General features: G+C 46.4%; 1 protein-coding gene across 1 annotated transcript in view; it reads left to right on the top strand.

Annotated features, from left to right (window-relative positions):
* Positions 1–19128, top strand: part of LOC147712901 (glutathione S-transferase Mu 1-like) — a 145566-nt gene that overhangs the window by 84269 nt on the left and 42169 nt on the right. Inside the window, exons 3-4 of the mRNA XM_086923578.1 lie at positions 4981–5045; positions 13395–13476. Coding sequence (XP_086779704.1) covers positions 4981–5045; positions 13395–13476 — 147 coding nt within the window. The remainder of the gene's footprint in view (positions 1–4980; positions 5046–13394; positions 13477–19128) is intronic.

The raw sequence follows: 19128 nt of genomic DNA on the forward strand, positions 1-19128 counted from the left end.
GGGAGGAAAGTTAGCGCTAAAATTACCCCAGATCGTGTCCACTCTTTTATATATTTTTAACAAGAAAGCTATAAGCTATGCTCTTAAAGTAAAACGTGCTTGTGATGCAGCGCTCTTCCGGAAATAATTTCTAATGGCATGTCACCTCTCCCTGAAGTATAATTTCTAACATACTCTCAAACAATGGGCCCATATCACTGCGATTCACTGTGATTCACTCCTAAACACTTACACTTTACTTCATGGATCGGTGAAATTCAAAGGAAAAGCTGCTGTATCATAGTGGAGTGCCTAAAACTAAATTGCATATTTATACTATTTACACCTGCGGTTTAGATATATTTACCATGGTTTCATAAGATACAACATTTTATTAGACACCCCACCATTGAGATCGATAGATCTGCTAGTAAGAAAATTAGGCATAGGAAAACTCGAGACCAGCTTGATTCTCTATTTATCTAATTTTTATTAGTAGCAAATTCAGCATGTCTAATAATATTCACTTTATTTATTTTATTTCAGAAAATTCGACATTTAAAATATAAAGTTTCAGATTTAGGACAGTTAAATCATTTATTTATGGAAATTCAAGAAGACATTTTCATTATTTTAATAGATCAGATATTAGCAAAAGGACAGATAGTTCCCATAAGATTTACCTATTCTCCTAAACATCCCTAACTAGACTCTCAGATAAAGTACATTTCCCTGTAGAAGAAAACAGAGTTAGGCAGGTTTCTCACATTTCAGGATAAATCAGCAATCCGGCAGCATCTCGAGAGGAAATTGAAGGAAGCGATAACCCTTCAGTAAAATCAGCACTTTTATACCTTTCTCACTAGCTCTATCTAACTAAAAGTGTATCTTTTGACTTAAATGTGAGTTCTGATTGGACAATTTTAAGGTGGATGAGCATCATCTCGTCATCAAAATTCAAATTTCCTTCTGTCCGCAATTTTTCTAATGGGCCTATTGTTTTATTAACCCCTTCCACGCTGATGACGAGCTGGGCTCGTCATGGCGTAGCCTCCTCGCACGCTGATGACGAGCCCAGCTCGTCATGTAAAGTGCGGTTTAAAAAACTCAGCACAGGAGCTCTCCCCTGAATCTCTACCCTTGCCTACTTTTTCCCTTACGCATATTTCCTTATTGTTTGTCTCCACCTAATATGTAACTATGCTCTAACAACTGTTTAACCTTTGTAACGACGTAACCTGCAACTATGATCGGATACTCATGTAGAGCGCTCCGATACCTCCGGGTCTAGCCAGCGCTATATAAAACCTTTCAAATAAAAAAAAAAAAAAATACCAGTGGATTTTGGGCTTTAGCGCAGCCGGCACTTAGGACAACCTAGCAAACCTGTACATTTTTGAAAACTAGACACCCAGGGGAATCCAGGATGGTGTGACTTGTCTGGCTCTCACCAGGTTCTGTACCCATAAACCCATCACATCCCTTTTATTGAAGCTGCCCTTGAGTTGGGACTGTTCTGGAGTAAATCACGTTTCCCCATATAACGCAAGCATATCTATAATGTCAGTGCAATCTTTGCTTTAGATTTCGTCTGCTACGGAATTTGCTACTCCAAAAGTTGAGGAGGCCCACATATTTACAGTACACAAAAAAAGACCTTTGCGTGACCTCAAATTGGCTTCCAAAAACTGCAAGCCTTCAAAGGGACAGGTACATGGAAATATAATTGCAGTTTTAGTTAGACATGGTAGTAAACCTGAAATGCTATAAAATGTCCTTGGATTGGGCACAATGTAAGTTTAAATATTACAGTAGGGCCCCACTGTAAAATTCATACACAGTAAAATATGCAGGCAGGATAATCCGCATTTCAGTTCTGTACCACTGTTTGTACAAGAAAGTTATTCTGTGAAGCATGTTTCTAATGAAGAATGTGAACTGTCCAGTTTATCTCCTGACCCGTGGAACTGCTGATAAACTTCAGCAGAGGAAATATTTTTTGCCTCTGCCAACCCTAGGTCCCTGCCCAATGCTCACTATTGTACTGAATTACAGTGGAGCAATCTGTGCAGCACCATGTATTGGGTCTTTATGTGTACATCTGTTTTCGTTTTGGCGCTTACCGTGTGTGTGTGTGTGTTTGTGTTTGTGTTTGTGTGTGTGTGTGTGTGTGTGTGTTTGTGTGTTTGTGTGTTTAAAAATAAAAGAAATTGAGGGATCAGGCAGTAAGAGTAATACATGTTTAAAGGTGTTAATCTGCTAAATCCCACAGGTTAGAAAAACAAAATACATAGTGCATCACCAAGCAACTCATTTGAAGACTGGAAACCATTCAGAACTCGACAGCCAGAAACATCCACGCACCTCTGGGAGTTCCACTGACTTCCAATACACAAACGCGCTCATTTCAAACTCCTCCCCCGCATTCACAGTACTACACAGCTTAGGCCCTACCTATCTGAACAGATGCATCTCCTTCCACCAACCACCCGGACACCTCTGCTTTGCAGAACCACTACTGGCACACATCCTACGTCGAACCGGATCAAGAGGAGGGGTATTCTCTTACATTGCTACCATCGGGTGGGACAGCCTCCCACTCCACATCAGAGCCTCCCGCTCTCTACTTGAATTCTGCAAGAAGCTGAAGACCTGTCTTTTCAATTAACCAGGCTACCGTGGGCAGGATGGCACTCACCTTTCCAGTGCCAGGATACCCTTGCGGGTGATAGTGCACAAATGCACATAAAACAGTACAAAGAGAATGATTGTCACTAAAGCAACATAATACAAGAAGTGCCCAAACGTGACAAAAGCAAAATGGTTGAAGGAAAAGTACAAAGTTCTAGGTATGGGAAAGAGGCACAAGGGAGGGGAAGGGTTTAACTGCCTCAAGAGAAACAATAAAATACCAGTAAGCAGTGTAGCATATGGGGGGCAGCTAATGGTCAAACCCATAACTCGTCAGAAGACGGCGAAAGTAACCACCGTATATGGAGGAAAATATTTGCTGAACAGTGTGACCACTACTCGCAGGTTTGGCAGTAGCAATCCTTGGCAGAAAAGGGTGCATCATAACAATTACTGGGACTAGCGCCGCGTATGGTAGCACAATCCCCAGGCAGCCCAGAACCCAAAAACCTCAACACATAAAGACTCGAGGTTGTGCACATCTGTCAGCTCTCTGCTGGCAGGTTCAAAAAGATTCCCAAATTCAGTTAAAAATATCTGCCTGATCATCCCCTATATAGGTATTGCCCTCATCCATCACTATTCAGCCAGGGACTCATCCTGGTTAGCCAATGAGTATTTTCTCCAATGTCTTCCAACAAACAACAAGGATCCTATCCCCGTTCAATATGAGCCCTACGACCAACAATTTGTTACATTGTTTAGTTTGTTTTAGCTGTACTGTTTAACCTTTTTGGTGGTTGCTTCTAGATAAAGCCTCAAACCTTTCCCTCATTCTCGTCCCAAAATAAATCTATAAAGATTGCCCCACACAGTTCTACCCTGTTTGGAAGTGTTACACATTTTTTGCAATGCTGCACTACTGTTTTGTGACCTACATTGTAGGTAGAGTTTTATAGTAAAGCATGGTTTTGGGTTAACATTCCAGCCCAGAATAAATTGAAATAGACTGTCGTCATTTCACCTAGTGAAACCAATTTGAAGAACTAACTTCTGAATATACCGCTCAGTGTTATGAATCCATCCTCGTGCACCCCTTCCACTTCAACACACATCCAGTGCTCAGCCAAGCTGGAGAAATAGCTCTGCGTTTAATGCGTGCTCCAGTCAGTCTTTGAAAGTACTCCATCGAGTGCATGAACTTGTATGTAGAACAGTAGTTTAGCTATTCAGAACGCCCGGCTGTACAACTACAGGCATGTTAAGCATTCGCCCAAAACACATCCAACTTTGTGCGTTCAACTAACGGTCAGTATATGTTTAATGAGAGCTGCCCTCAAACATTTCTGTAGTTGTGTTGAGTGTGTACCGGCAGATCACCCCATTCAAACTTTGTACGAACTCCATAAAGGCTCAACAACCCTTGGAAAAACAGCTTTATGTGTATTAAACCCATTTAATAGGGGCCTAGTTGAGCATATGTTTATTAGCAGTGCTCTACTAACTTGTTTGAGCATTTCAGTGGGGTTGTTGAAGTTGTTTAAAATGTTTTTTTTTCTTTTCATGTCCATCAGGTTCTATCTCTTGGTTACAGATCGGAATAAAGGGCATCAGACTGTCCTCTTTAAATAGGGTGAGCAGTCTGATGCCATGGCCTCCATTCCGTCATACGGTCGAGGTAAGTCTTCCTACAGCAGAGCCAGCGAGGGCTCTGCTGTGTGAAGACTGACAAATGGGAAGATCTGCTGCCCAGTGATGTAGACCCACAGAAAATGAGTCCTGGACCTAGCGAGGCGAGGAAGTGGGTAGTTCGCTGGCAGGCTGAAGCAGGGGGTGGGGCTATTGGAACAAATAGATGCTGGGTGGGTGGTAAAGGGGACAGTTTCGACTTTGTGGTGTGTGAAGGGAGCATAGGAGAAAATATGGCCTTTGTGGTTGGAGGGGGCAGTGTTTGGTTGCTAGTTTGTTAGAAGTTGGGTTATTATTTAGCTACACTGTTGTGTTGGGGAGTGTGATCTGGTTGGAAATAAATTGGGTCTGGCAGTGTGGAAGATTTGGAATCTGCATAAAATGAGTCATGCTCTGTCTCAGACTGGGCCACAGTGATTTGCCTCTTGCTTGATTGGGGGAAGGTGGTCAGTGCTGAGCTTTATATGTGTGGCCTTTATCCAGCCTTTTGCAGTAGAGTGAGCGAAGGCTCGGTGTTGGCTTGGGATGGTTCCATCTTTTGAGTGACGTCTTACAAGGAGATCTGATGGACGAAAGCCTTTAGGAATGGGGGCACCTTGATTGATGGGTGTATATAGAAAGGCTACAGAGCTGGCATTATTGTGCATAGATCATTCTAGGAAGTGTTCTTTTGTCTTTCAGCTCCAGATTATGACAGAAGCCAGTGGTTGAAGGACAAGGAAACCCTGGGGCTGGACTTCCCGAACGTAAGTTGTTTCTCAGGGTTTTGCTGGATAGGGACGGGCCTGCGGAAGGGTAAACATTGGATGGTATAATGTTTCTTACCATGCTTCACACCTCCCATGTCCACTTCAAACTACAGTAAATTAACCTGGTATACCGAGAAGCATCAGTCAGTAAGTCTTGCTCACGCTCCTACATAAAAAGCGCTATGGTGACCTTGTAAGGGATATGAAACATTGTGCAAGTACTGCAATATAATGCACCAGACGGCTTCAGCATCTTCATAGGTGGGCTTGGCCATGTGGCACTGGCATTGCTGTGTGTAGGCAGTAGGCAATATTGCATTAATACACTGACCTCTGTATACATTGCCCCCCCCCGCCCCATGCAGAGGACGCATTTCCTTCGATATGGGTAAACCTGGGCTGAGATTGGCAGACCACAAGGCATTATAACCAGTCTTTTTTGTGAACCCCCTTATTCTTTGCCTGGATGTGGTAGTTGGATTGTGTAAAGTGCTGTTCCTACTTGTCTCATCCTACTTCTTGCCTGACGTTTTACTCCTGTGGTGGTCTGTTTTGTGACTGTCACAACTGCTTTACCTTTTGCGTAAAGTCATGGATTTCAGACATTGCCCACATTCAGTGCTTGGGCTTGGAGAATAACTAACTGTACTGCTCTTGTGCTCTCGTCTATAGCTTCTAAAGAAGTCCGACATCAGGTTCTGGGTGAAGCGCGCTGGGCATGTTGACAGGGTCTGTTCTTTCCTATCTTCCCCTTCTGTCGCCCATGCAAAGATTACTCCTATTCAGCCCCTGTAACTGGTACCAGGGCACCCAGGCCACATCTACTGTGGATGTGTTTTTTTCCCTCTTACAAACACATTTCTTGAAAGCAAGTGTTTATGTAATGACCACAATGAAGCATTTATTGGCTTTAAATTAGTATAATTGAATACACTTGTAGTACATCATCCCACAGACCGCTGTGAGCTCATGACCATCTCCTCGACTGCCACTAACCTTCAGCTATTGGAGCCTCGCGACTTGTGTCACTCAGATCCTCCACGAGCCATGAAACCATACAATGCTCACTCGGGGAATAGCTGCGTGTTCGAATTGGGGGTCTCCGGTTGGCGCAGGTATACACTTGTGTCAAACAGGGACCGTCTCGTCTAGTCAGGGCAAAGGCTACTCCTAGAAATAACCCCTGCTCACCCTCTAGGCAGCGTGGCGCGAGCAGACAAGGCTAATCTCCAGAGTACATAGGGTTAAGCATTTGTCATAATACACATAATAACTTATCAACCCACCACACAGAGACACAAGACTGTTGTTCTATAAAAATATATCCTTTATATAAAAACTTTCAGCACACTTCAGATTACAGGCTTAGTATTTCAAAATGGTTCCAGTATCTCTTAAAAATGATGCCACAATGTTCAAAGCAAGGTATAGGCCTTACTTGCAATGTTAAGTACTTGGAAGGGGTTAAATACTTCTAAAAAAGGCTTCACTGCACTTCAGGCACTGTCTATATCGATGTGGCGCTGTTCGTTAAGGCTTGTGCGCCTCATAGCGCTCCTGTGCGCTTCGTACGATTAAAGGGAAAGGGCCTCGCTAAACCTCACACGCCTCGCGTGAGACGCGTACGAAGGTCGTAGATGCAAACTAGGGGTATGAGTCGTACCAGACTTGTGCGGCTCGTACCGCGGTGAGAGAACACAAGCTTTCAACTGAGAGCGGGGCACAGCGCACAATTCGAGGCGTTCAAAGTACACACGCCGCGCGGACACAGCAGTCCGGAGCGCGGTGTATGATCCAGACGTACTCTGGGCAGGTTCAAAAGAGGCGGTGCGAGTCATTGTTGGGAGCAAGACTCGCACGGCGCACAGTTCGGGGCTCAGGAGGCACAATACCTTTCTTGGTTGTCCGGTGAGGATGGAGAGAAGACTGTCTGACGTTCCAGGCAGCGGTGCCTTCCTCTGTTGACGTGAGCTACGGCTCGATGGCTCAGCAGGCTCTGGTCGTTGAGGGCAGCGATGCGTTGTGGGCAGGTGCTCTATCTCTGCGTACGCTCCGGTCCTGGAGGGGGGGGGGCTGCAGCGACTTGATGCGATGTCAGCGGCGAGGCGCTTCCAGCAGGGCGTTGCACGGGGGGTGAGTTTAGGCGAAGTCCGGCTTTACTTTGTACCCTACGGCTTGGGGGCCACAGGGTCACAATACTTGGACCGGACTGGTCCTTTGCTTGGCGTTGTGAGCTACGGCTCGGAGGCAGAAGTCACGGTGCGTTGGCAGGACAGGGGGGTTGGCCCAGACTCTTCAGAGTGCGCGATGGCGGCGCACAGCACACTCTTTTTTTTCCGTGGGCATCGCTGCAAAGACAAGCAGCACGGTCACCAGTTCTTTCTTCAGGGGGGTTGCACCCAATGTTCCTGGGGCGCAGTTCAGGGGGCAAGTTCATCAGCAAGCCCTTGGAGATTGTTCACAGAGATGCACAAGTAGATTCAAAAGTCTTTCAGTCTTTTCTCCTCTCTCCTTCTTGCAGCAAGGCACCCACCACAGGCCAGTCTCTCAGGCTAGAGACAGTAGTCCTCATGCAGCTTTCCCAGGTCCTTCTCTTCGGGCAGAGTTTCTTCTTGGCGTAAACAGGATCTAATTTCTTGGGAGCAGGGCTCCTACTTTTATACACCATTTCTTTTGTCTTTACAGGCCAGGGGGCCTGAGCCTGGTTCAACCCAGTGTTGGAGCACTTTGTTGACAGGAAGCTGCCTTCTTCTGTCAGGGTGCAGGGTAGAGACATCAGACGCTCCGCAGGAGGTGGAGCCAGCATTGTGGTGGCAGAGCACAGCCCTATTCAGAGTCAAGGGGCACTCCTCCCACCTATCCTGGGGGTAATCCCTCTATTCACCACCTGGCAGCCCAGACTATCCCCTGGAATTCCCCAGCCCAGTCACTCACAGAAACCAGACAGCAGATACACATCCTAGCAGAGACGGGCTGAAATAGTCAGGCCAGCAAATGCTAACTTTCTAAAAGTAGCAGTTGCAAACACAGGATATTAAAATAAACTTTACTAAAAAGTATTTTATTATTCTGAGTTCAGGCATACTAAACTGGACTTTCTACCATGTTCCCTGAGCCTGGTGGGGCATATAGGGTGTAATAATTCCAGCAGCCCATTCTGGCCTATGAGAACCGGTAGCCTTACAATAGTGAAAAACGAAAAGGCCTGCTTTTCACTATTAGGACATGCCACACACATCAGGGCTTGTCCTACCTTATACTTACAATGCACCCGGCCCTTGGGCCTACCATAGGGGTGACTAATATGAAGTTAAGGGAAGGTTTAGGGACTGGCAAGTAGGGTTACTTGCGCAGTCAGCATGACAGTACCATACTGCACGCAGGTTCTGCAATGGCAGACCTAGACACATTTTACTAGGCCGCTTCTGTGGGTGGCGCAACCAGTGCTGCAGGCCCACCAGCAGCATTTGTATTTACAAGCCCTGGCACTCCTGGTGCACTTTACTGGGGACTGACAGTAAACCAAATAAGCTAATCATGGACACCAATCACATATAGCAATTTACAGTAGGGAGAGCATATGCTCTTTAGCTCTGGTCAGCAGTAGTTAAGTGCCCAGAATCATTAAACCAACAAAAACAGGTCAGAGAGAATATTGGAGGAAGGCAAAAAGTTCAGGGATGACCCTGCCAAGAGGGCCAAGTCCAACACTGCGCAAGCGAGATACTACACATTTCTTTTCCATACACAAACAAACAAAACACAATAAGAAAATAAAAGTCGTTATCTACACCATAACGCAGTGCTTCTGGAAAAGTAAGATGAACTGTGCCTATGGAGAATATCATATTTGTAAACTTGCATTCCTTATTAACCTTCGTAGAGAATCTCATTCAAAACATATATAATTGTACTGCAATTTACACTGGGATAAAAATAAGAAACATAACATATATATCCTCCTCAAAATTAGCTGATTTTACCTTTTGTTACACTAAAAGTTATTTTAATATAATTAGCAGAAATTAACTTGTGCACCGTCAACTTTGTTCCTTACAACCATGTCTAACTAAGACAAAGATGAATTCCGTTTAAGCCATTTGGGCATCCCAAGCTGGCTTGAACTCAGTTGACGGTTTTCTACCCCCTCAATAGTTCGAATGGTGAAACCCAGTAGTGAAAGGTGGTGGTATGCTATAAAACCAGAGCATGATCCTAACAGCTGCTGGTATCACAAACTTATTTACAATAGCCCACTGTATACATTAACCTAAAACTCTGTTCAGGCGCTCAACCATGCCTTTGGTTTGGGGATTGTAAAGCGAACTTTTGAAAGATTTTTCAAAGAACGTGGCATAAATCATCTTCACTTAAATTGGACTCCATTATCGCAAACCATTGTCTCAGGAAACCCCTGATGCATGAGAACCTCCTTCAAAAATTCTATATCTGCTTTGGAATATGGTTCACCAATAAACTTCACTTCTGGCCATCTGGTGTAATAATTTACCAGCACTAAAGCAAACCGTGAGTGGGGCAAAGAATAAAAAAGTCTCAGGCGATCAATCCATAATTTTGCCCAGGGTTTTGAAGGTAACTGCATGGGAGTCACGTGGGGAGGTGGGGGGGGTAGATGGTCGTAAAACCTTGTCACTTGAACAAATTATATAATCATGTACCATGCTATCGATGTCTATCCATCTGTGGCCACCAAAAATATTCATGTACTCTATGTCCACCAGATACCCTTCGTGCTCTGCAGATAACCGAATACTTCTTACCCGTTCAGGAGGGACTGTTTTTTTCTGATCTCATTACTAAACCATTTTCTACTGACCATTCATCGCATCTTTTGATGTAAGGTTGTATGATCACATCCACATTCCATTCTTTTGGCCAACCCTCAACAATGAATTTGGTTGCACACTTCAAACACTAGCTTTTTCAGCAGCATCTTTCCACACTTCTTCTGAAACGGCACACGTTTAATCTCAGCTGTCCCTATTATGCAATCATCTAAATCTTCATCACAAGAACCTGAAGTTCTTACTGTTTTGTCTCTTCCAAGTTTATTGGAAATCGTGAGAGAAAATCTGCTTAGATGTTCTTCCACCAGATATATGTACAACTTTAAACTGAGATTGTAGTCTAGCAATGAGGGGAGTAGAGCTCCTATTAGATGCTTGTATGTGTGTATATATATATATATATATATATATATATATATATATATATATATATATATATATATATATATATATATATATATATATATATATACTAAAGGTTTACAAATGTTCATAAATTGTATAGAGCCATGCTTTCAAACTTTTTGTGCAAATCCATCTGGTCCGGGTAAAAGCTGGCAGGTAAACAGGTTGTCGCCTTCTGCTATATATATATATATATATATATATATATATATATATATATATATATATATATATATATTAAAGGTTTACAAATGTTCATAAATTGTATAGAGCCATGCTTTCAAACTTTTTGTGCAAATCCATCTGGTCCGGGTAAAAGCTGGCAGGTAAACAGGTTGTCGCCTTCTGCCTTTGAAGATGCACAACTCCCCGTTAGTTGGTTTTGTATTTATTTATTTATTTATGAGTTTGTAATGCGCCGGAATAACACCCGAAGGTGTATCTCCGCGCAGTGCTGACGGAGGGTGAAGGAGAGGTAGGCTCTAGTACTGAAACAGAGTGGTCTTAAGACTCTTCCTGAAGATTGAGTGGCTGGTACACTGCCTAAGGGAGAAGGGAAGGTTGTTCCACAGTCGTGGACCCATTACTGAGAGGGCACGTCCTCCCTGTCTGGTCTTGCTGAATTGGGGGATCTGCAGTAACAGCTGGTTACTAGAGCGCAGGTTTCGTGGGGGACGATGATGGACAAATTTGTCAGCTAGGTAGGACGGCCCTAGGTTATGCAGACTTTTGTGCACCACGCAGCAGGTCTTAAATTCCACTCGTTTCCGGATGGGCAACCAGTGGAGCAGTTTAAGAAGGGGCCGGGATGGAGTTCTGGGAGGGAACAAGAACTGTAGCGTAAAGATATATGTAAATGGTCTCACATCTGTGGGGGGTACACCAATGAAATAGATCCATTACGATAGAGAAATGCTCAGGATCCGACTGTATGACCTTAAGGAGACCTCACAAGGCAGAGTCCAACATCAAGTAGGCGAAGTCCAGTCCATCCCGCACCCGATGTTGCTGCTGACCTTCCCGCCTATAGCTCACAGTGCGCAAATGTCTGACTTCCCCGGATATCCTTGGCCAGTTGAAGGGAATGTAGTGTACCGTAAAACGTCCAATGGCTGTCCGGTTTCGCTGCGTAGCACATCCTGTTGAGTTATGCTGGCACCTCGTCACACATGCGTTCTGTGTGTGTGGTATAATCAGATCGTCGCCACACTTTTGTAGTAACCACATAAGCCAGTGTTTGGCTTAAATGTGTTTTATTTAGTACAGATGTAGTACATTATCTCACAGATCGCCCTGCTTCGTCAGCTCATAACAGTCTCCTCAACTGATGGTAACCGTCAACTATCGGAGCCTCCCGACTTGCGTCTCAAGGACCCTCCACGTGCCGTGACACCATACAATGCTCATCTGGGGAATCTGCAAGAGTGAGATACTGCAGTTTCCTCCTGTTCTCAATCATAACCAGCATTGGAATAGCCAATAGATCTCGCCTTTGGGACCTTATAAGTGTTTAGCCATGCGGCACATTATCCTGGGTGCTGTGCCATTAGGGATTGAAGAACTATACAATTGCTACACTCTGGGTCGTGCAGTTCGATTCAGGAATACATCCTTGCCTCAGGAAACATTTATGGGAAAGCCAGGTCTGATAGACAGAGGTGGGCAAGACAGGTGGGACAGTGAGAGGGATTGAGTTTGGGAAGACCAAAAGGTGAAAGGAGGCCGCAGTGGTGTAACAGAGGAGCCTACTACACTTGTACAGCGGAGATGATGGGTGCACAGCCTTCTGTCACTAAAACAGTTTAGCCTAAGGCCTAATAAACCTCCAAGATACCCGAGTCTTGGGGGTTACTCGCAACACTCTGCAGGTAGCCCATCATTTTGCATGACACCACTGCAGAGGGGTTTTGATTTGTATAGCCCACAATTCAAACGTAAATAACAATCTATTTGTATATATGCCAGAGCAGAGCCGCCCTGCTTAGCACAGAAGTCATGCAAGAATTACATCAAGCCAACACGCTGCAGCTAGAATAAGCCAGCTGATTTCCCGGTGTGTTTTTTTTTTTTAGCCATTACTTATTTTTCTTCAATTATTGACTGATGCAGATCTCAGAGAGTTTGTAGCCAGATATTAACATGAATAGACCATTTTAATGTCCCTTGCTTTAAATAGTAATATAGCCAATAGTGACATTTAAAGTTTACTTAAGTTGTTTCGGGGAATTATACTTCAAAAAGTTTAGACATCCTTCATTTGAGCAGTTGTTTTTGAGTGGGTAACTCAGGTTGAGCGGCCTGTGCTGCTGTCCGGTCTTCCCAAAGTCAGCATTGCTTGGTATCTTGGGTTGATGGGCTGGGGAGGGGGCCAGGGAAGAGGTTGGTGATGAGGCGACCTCCTGACGCAGTGCCTGGGAAAGTAATCATTCGGCTCTGGCCGCTGGCGGTAGCTGAGTCTCCCCACCCGTTTGGCAGGTGGCTCTTTACCGTGTGCGCATGGTGCTGCTTTGCTGGAATCCTGTTTCCGCCGGGCTCTTGGACAGACCTTGACCCGTCCGTGATCAGTGGTGCGCGCATGCTGTTAGGAATGCAGCTGTCATTGAAACCTGACCCAAAACAGATGGCACTGTGTGCTGCTGCTGGCTCCACGCTTTTGGCCAATTGCGTGCTGAAGCCAGATGCAAAGGCCAATAGCGTGTAAGCACCACAACATAAGCTTCTACTGAAGCTGAAATGATTCCAGGAGGTCGATTTCCTATGCAGCGCATGCGCGCTGCTATAGGCTCGACCTAAAAAGCCTATGCTACTCTGAGGCTTAAACACTTTAAACACCTGACTTCAAATACATTTTATTCTTTGTTACTGTGTTCTGTGTTATCTGTGTAGCTGGACTGTTTATATAAGCTATGTAGGAATTGGTTAATCTAACATTCTATGTATTCTGAAAAGAAGCCATGTTATTATTGGATCACTTAGTGTTCTGTAGTGGAATGTACTTTGATGTTTGAATATTCAGAGCAGTTGGAGGAATCTCTGTGCCTTTTTACATCTGTACTAATGATGCTCCTGTTGCTTCAATAAACTACTCTTGCTGGATATCTGTGTGTACCTGACGCTTCATATTCATTTTCAGCTTCCATACTTGATCGATGGGGATGTCAAACTCACTCAGAGCAACGCCATCCTTCGGTACATCGGACGCAAACACAATTTGTGTAAGTAGCAGAGCAGTTTGTGCAAGAGCCCAGTACTACACCTTGTTTGCCAAGGACACTGAACGTCTAACTGACCAGACTATACTGAAGAGACCTTCTGAATGTGATGCCTTGATGCAAAATGTATTAGCCATTGCATCTGTAGAGGGCTTCCAGAGTGCTCCCTATCTCATGTCAAACTCACTTTAGCTTGTGGTATTGCTAATTCCGTTGCATATTTAGTCTGTGGTACACATTTCTTCACCCGCGCTTGTGCTCTACTTGGGATTCTTTCATACCCCTTTTGCTGTAGGTTTGGTGATTGCATGGTGCCATCTGTGCTGTAACGTATACATCTAAGTTTAATAGCGCTGAGTTAAATGGGAAATGGTCGAGTGGGAGCTGTGACTCGTGTGGAAATTGGTGGAGTGCTCTTCAGACTGTATCAACACAGAGAACAGAAGACCTGCCGCACAACTACCGAGGGGAGGTGGATACTGGCCCATACATAAACCTGACTAACACCAACATTAACTAGGTACAATTCAAGCAAAGATTTAGCATATTTAAAGATGGAGTTAGCACCATTACTAACCACATTTTCAATGTTTAGCTGCTGTTTGGAATCAGGAAATAGAAGAATTAGCACAATTCACTTTGTTAAATGGTGTTTTCTGAGTCCTAATATTTGATTTGTGTGCTCAAGGCTGCTGGTCTGGATGTAAAGGTTCGAGGCACGTGGGCTGCTGAATTCATATCTGTGCATAAATCGCCGCCTAGTGTTGGGTCCGGATGATCGCATATTGTTGTCCTGGAAGAGTCTTCGAAGTATCACAAGATAGGTGGCTCTTCCCCTGGACTACAGTGCGCATGGGCATCGACTCCATCCTCCGATTGTTTTTTTCCGCCATTGGGTTCGGATGTATATTGGTTCACTCTAGTCGGAATCGATATAAAACTTTCTTAAGGCCAAAAGGCCTTTAGTTTTTTCGTCGGTATAGTTTTGCAATCTGTGCCCGATTCTTGCAGCTCAGTTCCGAGCCGGATTCCAGAGAGCCGCGTGCTTTCGACGCTGAAGGCCCAGTCGACGCCAAAGACCTTATAGACGGACCATCATGGACCGGAGTCCATTCAAGAGATGTCCTGTGTGCAACTCCAAGTATCCCCACATCGATGTCCACCCGGTGTGCAACAAGTGTCTGTCGCGGGATCATGACGAAGCCAGCTGCATGGCTTGTTCACGGTTTCGATCCAAGAAGACTCTTGTGCATCGTCGCGCTGCGCGTCAGGAGGCCCAGCAGACTGCACCGGCGCCTGTGAACATATTCGATGCCGGGGATGATGAGGGAGCTGATAGGGAAGTTAGTGAGAACCTGTCGAATCCCGCGTCGGAGGTCGGCTACAACTACGACGCGGACGTTGAAATGCTCGAAGCGGAAGTCGTTGTCGACGAGGTAAGAGACGACGATGGGGCCTTTGGGGCCATGGAAGATAGCTCAAGCGAAGAGCTAACTCAAACTGACATTGGGGCCGAAACGCTTCAAAAGGCTCAGGTCGAGGGATCGCCACTAGGCCTTACCCAAGATCTTCCAGTGGGTTCTACGGCCCCGCCTTCGGGCTCGGCTATGGACATTGTTATTGAGCCGCACCCTGCGAAATCGAAACCGAAAGTGAAGACACCGGTCTTGACGCAAGTGAAAGCACTGGTGCCCCCCTCCAAACCAAAAGTGCGTATTGCTTTGGTCGGATCAAAGCCCTCGGACCTGTCGGCACCGACTAAGCAAAAGGGCGTTGTCGATCCGAAGAAACAGCTCAAGGGCGTCGAGACGAAGTCTGGCACGCCGAAGACAAAAGTCAAGGCAGTCGAGCCGAGCAAATCGGCGCCGAAGACGGTCGACACCGACAAAGGGCTCGGTGATCCGAAGGTTTTCGAGACTCCGCGTCGACAAGACAAGGCCAAGAGCGGCCCAACCCACGAGTCCACGTCTAGTGGTGCCTCGAAGGATTCCGTCGACTCGACGCAGCCGTCTGCCGCTTTATCCAAGCAAGTGGCGGACTCCCTGAAGCGATTAAGAACAAGGCCTCAAGTGCCGGGCCAAAAGACCCTCCACATTTGAAGCCTGTCGATAAACCTCAAAAAGCGTCGACGCCCATTCACTTCACGTTGCCGCCGAAAGTGGCGCCGAAGGCTTTCACCCCTAGGATGGTCACCAATGTGCCCGAGAAGGTGTCCTCGGTGCCGAAGTCGACGACGGTGGTCCCGGCCGTAAAGCATCGACAATCTTCCTTGGAAGAACAGCAGGAACATTTTATCGATGCCGAAACAGTCAGACTTTCCCCTTCATACGCGGAAAATTGCCCTGGACCAGCCAATGGAGTCCTATAAAATTCCACTGAAGAAAAAGGATTCCACTTGACTCCTGTTCTTGTGGAACCAATTTCTCCACGTGGCCATGATGTCTCACCCACTTATTCAGATGTGGACACTGGGGAAGGTGATAATGATGAGTACAGCTATCCTGTCTACACTGAGCCAGATGATACCAATGAACCCTGGGCAGCTGGTGCTGACCCAGGTGATCCTCACTCTACCCCAGACACTCAGATGTATGCTGTAAAAACGTCGCCTACAGAGGATTCAGCTGCGTTTAATGCCCTCATTGAAAGGACAGCTAAGAGTCATGTCGTCCAGCTCCATGCCGACCCCATTGAAGTGGACTTTCTTTTTGACACCTTTTCCGTCTCAGAGAGGACTGTCAAGACTCTGCCTATGTTGAAGGGTGTCTTGAAGCATGCTGGGGAGATCTTTAAAGAGCCTACGAGTGCCAGGGTGATAAACCCTAGAATTGAGAAGAAGTATAAACCGGCACCTAGTGACCCTACTTACATCAAGGGACAGTTGTCTTTGGACTCTCTTGTTGTTTCTAATGCCCGGAAGAGGGCTAATTCACAAACAACGGGTGATGCTCCTCCCCCAGATAAGGAATCTAAGGTGTTTGAGGCATCAGGGAAAAGGGTGGCAGCTCAAGCGGCCAATATCTGGCGCATTTCAAATACACAAGCACTTCTAGCAAGGTATGACAGGGCACACTATGACACACTGGAGACCCTGTTGCAGCACCTGCCAGACGAATACAAAGGGGCAGCTGAGATGCTCATCCAAGAGGGGAAGCTGATATCCAATGCTTCTATTAAATGTGCACTGGACGCGGCTGACACCGCGGCCAGAGCTATCAACACTAGTGTCATGCTGAGACGACATGCCTGGCTCAGAATCTCAGGATTTAAGCTGGAGATACAGACCACCATTCTTAATCAGACAGTAAACCCTGATCATCTATTTGGCCCAGAGGTGGACACCACCTTGAAGAAGATCAAAAAGGACACTGAAACTGCTAAGTCCATGGGGGCTCTGCAGTCCCAGCAGTTCAGCGGTGGTTCTTTTCGTCGCTCAAGCACTAGAGGTGTTTCCAGAGGCCAGCTCTCCCAAACCACACAGTTCTATAAGGGCAACACGCAGACCATATACACCAAACAAAGTTGAGGTGGATATTGTGGAAACCGCGCCAAAGGCAGAGGTCGTGGAAACAACAACTCCAGATCCTCCGCCACTAGCAAACAGTGACGCCTTGTCACTGTCCCCCGACCACACAACACCGGTCGGGGGGAGACTTCAACAGTTCCTGCCAGTCTGGAAGTCCATCACCACAGACAGGTGGGTCACACAGCTTATACAGTACGGTTATTGTCTGGAGTTAACATCCTCTCCACCCAACATACCACCAAGACACCGTCCTATGTCCGCCGAGCACTTGCACTTATTGCAGCAGGAGGTCCTCGTCATGCTGCAAAAAGGGGCAATCAAGCTCGTGCCTGTGCAAGAAAGGGGCACAGGGGTTTACTCCCTGTACTTCTTAATACCAAAGAAGGACTGGTCCTTCAGACCCATACTGGACCTCAGACCCCTCAATCAGTTCATCCTATCGGAGCACTTTCACATGCTGACCCTGCAGCAAGTCCTACTGTTGCTCAATCCGGGGGATTTTCTCGCAACACTGGATCTCAAGGATGCGTATTTTCATATTCCGCTACACCAGTCACACAAAAAATACCTGCGGTTCACCATCCACAACCAACATTACCAGTTCAAGGTTCTACCTTTTGGGGTCACCACAGCACCCAGGGTGTTTACGAAGTGCCTGGCGATGGTGGCGGCACACCTAAGGAGACAAAACATTCACGTCTACCCTTATCTGGACGACTGGCTCATCTAGGCAAAGTCGGCCCAGCAGTGTGCCGCCCACATGTCCCACACCATTCACCTTCTTCACGATCTGGGATTCTCACTGAATTACCCAAAGTCCCACCTGCAACCCGCCCACATACGGCAGTATCTGGGTGCGACAATAAACACTCTGGCAGCCACAGCCCAGCCGAATTCAGTGAGGGTCAGCAGCATTCAATCGCTGATACATAGATTCATACCTCAACACTCGCTTCCAGCACGAGTGTTCATGCAGTTGATAGGCATGATGGCCTCCTGCATCTCCATAGTCCTGCACGCGAGACAACATATGCGTCCGCTTCAGGAGTGCTTAGCACGTCAGTGGACTCAGGCTCACGGACAGTTGAAAGACCTAGTGTTGGTGAGCGGTCGGGCATACAACTCTCTGCATTGGTGGAATCCACAAAACCTTTGCAAGGGACGACCGTTCCAAGAGCCTGTGCCACAGATCATCCTGACGACGGACGCTTCTCTCCAGGGATGGGGAGCTCATGTACTCCATTACACCGTGCAGGGACTATGGACACCGCAGCAAAGGAAGATGCACATCCATGTTCTAGAACTGATGGTGATCTTCATGGCACTAAAAGTCTTCAAAGTACATCTGTGCAACAAGGTCGTGTTGATCCGGACGGACAACATGACTGCCATGTACTACATTCAGAAGCAGGGAGGTACACACTCTCCACAGTTCTCATCTGGCTCAGAGCATGTGGAAGTGGGCCATTCAGAGAAACATCTTCCTCATGGCAGAACACCCCCCGGGCAAGGACAATCAGATGGCGGACCTGCTCAGCAGGTACAGCCACCAAATGCACGAGTGGGAGATAAATCCATCAGTACTCCACCCGTACTTCCAAAGGTGGGGTCATCCAGAGATAGACCTGTTCGCCACAAAGGAGAACGCAAAATGCCAAAGCTTTGGCCAGGTTTCCACACCCACAATCGCAAGGCAATGCGATATGGATGAACTGGTCAGGCAAATTTGCGTACGCTTTTCCCCCAACACCTCTAATATCGCTGATGGCACGCAAGCTGAAGCAGCACTCGATGACTCTCATCCTGGTTGCTCCGACGTGGGCTCGCCAACCATGGTACACCACGTTTCTGGAACTGTCCGTGGAACTGCATCAAAGGCTGCGCCTCACACCCAGGCTTTTGACGCAGAGCCATGGCGACATTCAGCATCCAGATCCGCAACAGATCAACCTGGCGATCTGGCTCCTGAAGTCTTGGAGTTTGGCTACCTCAACTTACCTCCTGACTGTATGGACATCATCCGAGAGGCAAGGAAGCCCACCACCAGAGCATGCTATGCGGCAAAGTGGAAGCGGTTTGTCATTTATTGTGCAGACCACAACATTAACCCGCTGGATGCATCTATTCAA

This window comes from Lissotriton vulgaris, chromosome 5 (genome assembly GCF_964263255.1).
Source record: "Lissotriton vulgaris chromosome 5, aLisVul1.2, whole genome shotgun sequence".
NCBI lineage: Eukaryota > Metazoa > Chordata > Amphibia > Caudata > Salamandridae > Lissotriton > Lissotriton vulgaris.